General features: G+C 48.0%; 1 protein-coding gene across 1 annotated transcript in view; it reads right to left on the bottom strand.

Moving 5' to 3' along the window:
* Positions 1-6,283, bottom strand: part of lamc2 (laminin, gamma 2) — a 12,112-nt gene extending 5,829 nt beyond the window's left edge. Inside the window, 12 exon segments of the mRNA XM_053438531.1 lie at positions 216-421; positions 805-961; positions 1,184-1,320; positions 1,950-2,183; positions 2,506-2,907; positions 2,975-3,087; positions 3,340-3,529; positions 3,710-3,841; positions 3,952-4,073; positions 4,695-4,812; positions 4,890-5,066; positions 6,003-6,283. Coding sequence (XP_053294506.1) covers positions 216-421; positions 805-961; positions 1,184-1,320; positions 1,950-2,183; positions 2,506-2,907; positions 2,975-3,087; positions 3,340-3,529; positions 3,710-3,841; positions 3,952-4,073; positions 4,695-4,812; positions 4,890-5,066; positions 6,003-6,072 — 2,058 coding nt within the window. The 5' untranslated portion in view covers positions 6,073-6,283.
* Between the last annotated feature and the right edge of the window lie 1,217 nt (positions 6,284-7,500).

Below are 7,500 nucleotides of genomic sequence, written 5' to 3'. Positions count from 1 at the left end.
GGACCAAAGTCTCAACAGCTTTATGTTCACTGATTATACCGGAGACATACAAACAATATCTATAAACATATCAAATATATTTCAATCTCAATGAATTTCAATATGCAAACTGTAAAATCACTGCACTAACTTCCTGTTCTTTCAAAATAAAAGCGGCTGAAATAACTGTGATGTCTGAATTGACTGATCTTGCAGCTGATTGGCTGATGTCTCACCAGTGATCGGAGGTTGGCCTTGGCCTCCTCCAGTTTGCGTTTCATCGCGGCCATCAGAGTCTGGACGTCCTCCACCTCCGTCGTGTACTTCCTCTGTTGTTGTTTGACGTCCTCGACCGTGTCCCCGATGCTCTGGATGTTCTGTCCCTCGATCAGCTGACTCCTGCTGATGGACGACAGACGACCCTGCAGCCTCTTCTCCATTTCTATTGGACACAGGAGAGTGGCATCGTCAGATCATGACATCGTCTTATCCGATTTGAACTTCTGAAAACTTTCTCTACAACTTCTCCAAAACATAAAATAACTTTTTGTCAAAGACGTTGTCCAAATACACTTTTTAACTCCCAAAATTCAAAAACATATTGTGAAGAGCACGTCAAGCCAACAGGTGGCGATATATCCCCAACTTCAAAGTCCGGCGTCTGATTGGTCAACATTAGATGCCTGAAAAAGTGACTGTAAAATGATTCTTAGCACATTTTCTTTTATAAAATACCTGTGACGGCTGTAGTTCTTCCAGTGTCCACTAGATGCTGCTGTTAAACTGTGATTTGAAATGATGGACTATGCGGGGACGTCCTCTCACCTGTCAGCTCCTCTGTGTCGTCCTGCAGGTCATCCACCAGCTGCTCGGCTGTTCTCAGAGCCGCCTCCATGGTGGCGCTGTTGGCCGAATTCCAACTTCCGCCCATGTGTGAGAGTCGAGTCTCCAGCTCCTTCAGCCTGGCGGCGTGGACGTCCACCTGAGAACAGGAAACACGTTCAGACTTTTCACTGTGACACGAAGATGTTCTTTGAAATGTTCAAATTCCGAAGCAGAGGAACTCAGACATGAAACTTCACCTTCAGTTTTCAAATCATCTCAAAAGTCACTTCGTTATTTCTCTTAATGTTCTTCTATGTTTTGTCTCCTGCAGCTGGTTGAGTTGAGAACTGTTTTAAACTCTGATGTGATGAGTCGTCACCTTTTTCTTGATGGGGCTGAAACAGCTGGGGCAGCTGGAGCGTTGACACCTCAGGCCCTCGAAGTCCGGTCTGCAGAGACAGCGTCCGGCGGCGTCACACTGTCGGGACTCAGATCCGAGGAGGTCACAGTCACACGCTGTAGGAACGAGTACACTAACATTTACACGGAGCTTCATTCATTACACTGGAAAACTCAAACTCATCAAAACATCTACACATTGTTGACTGAGACTCTGACAGCAGCCAATCAAAAGTCAGTTACTTTTTCACACATGAATATTTTCACACTTTTCTTGCATTGTTCAAAAAACGGAATTCATCCACATAGCTGCAGAGGGCGCTGTTGTTCAGGTAATGTCACAAAGTCTTTCAAATAAACGAATGAGAATGTCAACATGTTTAAACCATTACAGGAACTGGGTCGTCAGGCAGGATTCACACACATGTGATGTCGGCGTGCCCGAGGCTTGGTGATGGTCATAGAGAGAACAGTCACCGTTTCCTGCTCAGGATACGATCTGGACGACTCTCATGCTAGCATGTCGTTAAAGAGCAGATAACAGGAAATGAAATCCACAACACACCAGGTTTACCAGCTGACTCCGCCTCCTCTTTCACATTAACCTGATCTGATTGGATGGTGCCTCCAACAATAATCCAGTTCAGTAACGAATGACATCATCACACTCAAAGTGAAGCCCGTTATCAGCATTGAACGTGCGAGTCGTGCGTTAATGACATCATCTCCCGTGACGTGGTTCTTACGTTTGCAGGCGTCAGCGAGTCGGCTGCGGTGGAACCCGGTGACACAGGCCTCGCAGCTCCGCCCCCTCGTGTTGTTCACGCACCTCAGACACTCGCCGCTGCGGCGGTCGCAGCTTCCCTCCACGCTCACGTCGATGTGGCCGTTACACTCACAGGGTCTGCAAGGACGCCGCACTCCGGTGACCCCTGCAGGGTCGCCATAGAACCCCTCCTGACAGACATCACAGCGAGGACCTGAAGTCACACAGAAAGAACAACGACAGGTTCGAATGTCTCATTTAATACGTGTGAAGGATTTAACTTTATATTTCCTGCCGGTTGGTTCCACAGGGATCAGCTCGCCTCTGAGCGTCTGGTCCAGTTGGTTCTGTTTCACCTGGTTCCAGGATCATGTCCCTGAAACATCATGTGTCCTGGACTTGGTGAATGGACCACAGGGGCCCAGCTGCAGTGTCTCATCGACAGAGGACGTCCTCTTGACGTCAGCATCATTAGCGTTAGAGTGAGAGCAGCTCGAGTGAACAAAGAGGAACCGAACTTGTCCGGTGACTCTTACCGGCGGTGGCGGTGGGACAGCGGTCACACTGAGGCTGCAGTGAACCAGCAGCCAGTGAGCAGGACACGCCCTCCGGACAGGGACACTTCACACAGCTGGGGCTCCCAGGGCTCTTCCAGGGGTCCCGGTAAGACCCCTGGGAGCAGCTCTGCTCTCCGGGCGTCTCGTCAGCCGAGTAGCAGTCTCCGGTCTGAGGGTCACAGCTGCCTCCTCTGCAGCTGCAGGGCTCACAGGGGCTGAAGGCTCCGTCAGCCGGGGTCCTGCGTCTGAACCCGGCCGAGCAGCGTTCGCAGGACTCGCCCTCGTACCCCGGGGGGCAGCTGCAGGCCTGGACCCACCGGGCCGGGACGCCATCCTCACGCCGGGCTGACACCAACTGAACGTTATCAATGTAACCACGTCCTGAAAAGACACAGCAGGGTCACTCAGCTGCTGCTTCAGCAAAACTGCTGCTGAAGTATGAACTCACCGTTTTCACCAAACGTCGCCCGGATCTTGACGGCGGTTAGATTCTGCAGGAGCTTCTGGAACTGGAAGGAGGAGACCTGAGGAAGCCACCCGCTGCCGGGCTGCTCGTCCAGTCTGATCATCCAACAGAACATATATATAAATATAAGTATGTGTGTGTGTACATGATGAGTTTGTGTTCCCAGTGAATCGTGTTGTATTGTCAGAGTCTTAGCAGCAGATCTGTTTCTACTTGTTCTGCAACTTCAGGAATGTGAAGAAAAAATGTTAAAGTTGAATCAAGGATGAGATCGAGTGTCACGACAGGAGGCGTTTCATTTAACCACAGAGGAGCCCCGGGCGGGTGGAGGCTGTCAGATCACTGACCTGAAGCTGTACTTGATTTTCTGTCCACAAGGGACAATAGATCGCAGGTTGCCCAGCGAGGTGGAGACTCTCACACCCCCCCCTTCCAGGACCACGTCACTGGTGGACGGGTGTCGAACGCCACGGTCAAGACGCAGAGAGAAGGAAAAGTTCTGACCATAGCTGAGCAGCTGGTTCCCCAGGTAAGGAGCTGTGGAGGAGGAGAGGAAAGGATTGGAGATGGAGAGAGACTCATTCGGAGAGGAAAGGAGGATTTGGCAAGAAGAAAGAGGTGAAGGAGAGAGGGAGGAGACAGAAGGAAGTAAAGAAATCAGAGAGTGAGTCATGAAAGGAGAAGGAGGAAGGTCAGGGAGGCGGGGCTTATTCTCACCTGGGGCATACAGGTAGACCGGCAGAGTGTTTCTGGAGATGACCTCCAGGTCCTGGTGAGTCGGGGACCATCTGAAGTCCACGTCTGCGGGGGTGGCGCCCTGAGCGGTCGCTGCCGTCCAACCATCCACACCTTCAACAACACACACACACTCCTGATGCTTTCATTTTGAAATGAATCCCCGAATGAATGTTGAAGCTAACATTAGTCTTTTATTGTGAAGGGGAGTGGTGAAGGGTTACCGTCGGTGAAGGTCGACGTGATGTTGTGGACGGAGAAACCGAGCTGTGCAGAACACCTGGTGCTGTGGCCGTAACAGAAACATGCCTGAGGCCGACTCCCAGAATCCTCTCTGGGCCGACGTCTGAGGACGGGAGAAAACAACCACTCGTTAAATTTGAGGGTTAGGGTGAAGGAGAGGAAGAGGAAGATGAAACACTGGAAGACGTTCAAACATGTTAAGATTCCTCAGCAGTGTGAAGGATCAACACTGAATAAAGCTGAAGTGAGAAATAAGAAAAAAGCACTGAACAAAAAACAATAACATCTAAAAACTCAAAGACGTTAAAGCTGCGAGAACCGAAGAGGAACTAAAGTGGCAGCGGGAGTTCAATCAGTGAAATGAGGTAAAGATTCAGCACAAGTGCAAATATAGAAATAAGTTTAAAGTACAGAGACTGAAAGAGTTGAAACGATCCCGATGAAGAGACGGCTCTAATGATCATGTGTCAGGTGAAAGGGCTGATGGGAAGTGAGGTGTGTCACTGTAGTTCAAATGTGAGTGAAATCACTTAAGCCTCAGTTGAAGGGAAAGTGTTGAAGTTGAAGTGTTAGAATACATGAAAGCTGATAAAGAACAAGCACAGGAAGCGAGAGTCAAAGATCTCACAGGAGCTGAAGTGTTGGTTGAGTTCATGCATCATCATCATTCATGTTAGTGTCTTTGAAAGATGACTTATTGGAATGCGTGAAGACACTTGTTTACCTTTGCGAGCAGCCGCTCGGTCCGATTGGTCCGTCTGGGCAGCGGCTGCATTTATCTCCTGACACACCTTCTTTACAGCGGCAGCGCCCCCTGCTGTCACACGTGGTACTGACAGACCCTGGAGGAGAAGCAACAGTTTGAGACGTCCAGCTCCTGTAGGACGTCTCTTAAGGACAGCGTGTGGTGCTTTCTCACCTGTAGTGTTGCAGCGGCAGGGCGTGCAGCTCAGTGCCGCCCCCTGCAGGAAGAAGCCGGCCTTGCAGTGCTGGCAGTGGCGGCCCTCAGTGTTTCCCTGACAGTCGACGCAGTGCAGACCCAGAGCGTCTGGAAGGCAGTACGGAGAACGGCCATTGCACTCGCAGCGGACTGTCGCTGCCGGGACACGAAGCAAGAGCCCAGTTCAGTCATGATCTATCGTTCCACTCATTTCTCTCCTCAGGTTGTTTTGTGTTTTCATGTTTTCATTAAGTGACTGATCGTCACACGTAGTCTCGTGGTTTTAGACAACACTTAGGTTGTGATGGGATGTGAGTATATATATTATATATTATATATTATAATATGTATAATTTATGACGTCTTCGTCTTCTACGTGTCCGGCTCCTCTTCTTCATCCTGAGATGTTTGTGTTCTTCTAGTTTCACGTCATGAGTTAGAAACCTCGTCAACACGTCCACTCGCTCACTGAGAAGCTTCCACACATTGTCCTGCTGGTTCCTCACATGGACTCACTCTGACATGTTACACACATTTTACACACATGTGACTCATGTGTTGTGTTGAACATTGTTAACAGCTTCTGTTCACACGGATCATCATTACATCACCCATTCATGTGAACACAATATCTCAAGAACATTATTCAACAATATTTCCAAAATTGGTGCAAACTCTTTGACTCGCAGATGAAGTGATTAGACTTCAGAGGTCAAAGGTCACAGTGACCTTATCTGTAGACCCAACTTGACTAGTTAGTGGAGACAAACCACCACAGGACAATGGTTCCAATTGTAAAAATATTAATACCAGCAGAAACTGTTTTTACAACCTTTATAGAGCTAATATGGAGACATCAGATCTTACTGCTCTTTGAGTTCAGATCAAACCTCTGAGGAGGAACTGAGGAGATTCACCTGGAATGAGGACATAGAGCTTCGAGGACTCAAAAGGCCGAGCTCACAAAAACAGGATTAAGATTCTAGTTTAGTTCTACAATGAAAACAGATCAAAACAAAAGAAAAGAGCATGAGAGCTAAAGATGCTGAGCTGCTTGAAAGCAGAAAGAAAGAAAGACGGTTTGACACTTACAGTAAAACTTGTTTGTGGCCTGGACGACACAAAGTGCAGAGAAAAGTAAAATCCAGCTGCTGCTCCACATGTTGCTCCAGTGTTCAGACCAGAATCCTCCAGCTCCTCAAAGAGGCGACTTTTAACTCCTCTGCTGCTGCAGGTCTGAGCACGCAGCACACACTGGATCACACTGACTCACGTTTGATTCACACACACACACACACACACACACACACACACTCAGTCAGAGGATATGACGGCTGCAGTGTGTCAGCCTCTGAGTGTCGGACAGTCTGGGGCGTTGTTCTGGACTCTTCCATCACATTTACATTTTTATGAAACAAAGACGTTTCACAAGACGTGAAGTCAAAGATCGCTCTGTCCCTGAAACATGGAGACCACAGCTGAGGAGGAATCATCTCTCACCAGAAGAAGAAAACATTCTTCAATATGATCAGCAAAATCAAACATTAATAATCTCCAATTATATATCAGCACTTTTATAATCCTGTTAACGAGGATTGTATTAGTCTCCTGAGGATATAAAGCGTTTGTTTGTGTTGAGTCACAGTCTGCAGCTGTGAACTGTGTCCTGAGGTACGACACACCCTGACCCGCGCACACATACACACACACACACACACACACACACCCTGAACCTCAGACACACACTTACTCACTCACACACACACTATGATCCACCACACACACCCTGCCAATACTTGCTTACACATTCATAAGCACTTTCCCCACCACAAATACATCGCCGCAGGCCTTATAAAACACACACACACACACACACACACACAGACACACACAGGGCCACACCCTGTCACCGTGACAACGCCACACCCTGAGCACACACGTTATCAACACCTGAACCTCACAGTGGAAATAAACATGGAGCCAAACTCTGGTTCCTCTCTGTGGCTGCAGCAGAACTCGTGAAGCTCCTCCTCCATGTCAGCTGACGGGACACAACTCAAAACTCAAAGAAGACGTTAGATAAATGTTTCTGTCATTTGCAGGTTTATTCATGAAGCAGCTTTCAGAGACAGATTCAAGGAGCTGAACTACACAGAGACAAATAATAACTAGGAAGGAAGATCAAAGAGAAGAAGAAAATAATTCATATCTTTGAATAAGTGAAAATAACAAATCAAAGAGAACTGCACTGGCAGACGTCCATTTTCCAAATCATAGGATGGATTTCCACAGGTGGCAAAGAAGTGTTCTTCTATAAAATGTTATGAATATGCTTAAAACCCAATTACCTGCTGTTCTTTATTATATAATCTTCTTCTTCAGCCTTTAAACTCATCTTTAACTTAGTCTTCAGCCTAGTGGCTCATGTTGTAAGAAACAAGGAGGTCACAAAGTTCAGCAGTCTGTGGAAACCAGTTCTGAGGGGGGGGGGGGGGGGGGTATAGAAGTAAGAGTCACGCAAATGTCAAGCTGGGATGTTCATGTGGAAGTGGACCTGGTGGAGGAGAGAGCCAGATCCCAGTCTGCAGGC

Source organism: Pleuronectes platessa, chromosome 13 (assembly GCF_947347685.1).
Source record: "Pleuronectes platessa chromosome 13, fPlePla1.1, whole genome shotgun sequence".
NCBI classification, from domain to species: domain Eukaryota; kingdom Metazoa; phylum Chordata; class Actinopteri; order Pleuronectiformes; family Pleuronectidae; genus Pleuronectes; species Pleuronectes platessa.
Note: the sequence above shows the minus strand (reverse complement) of the source record. Positions and strands in the feature narration are given on the sequence as shown.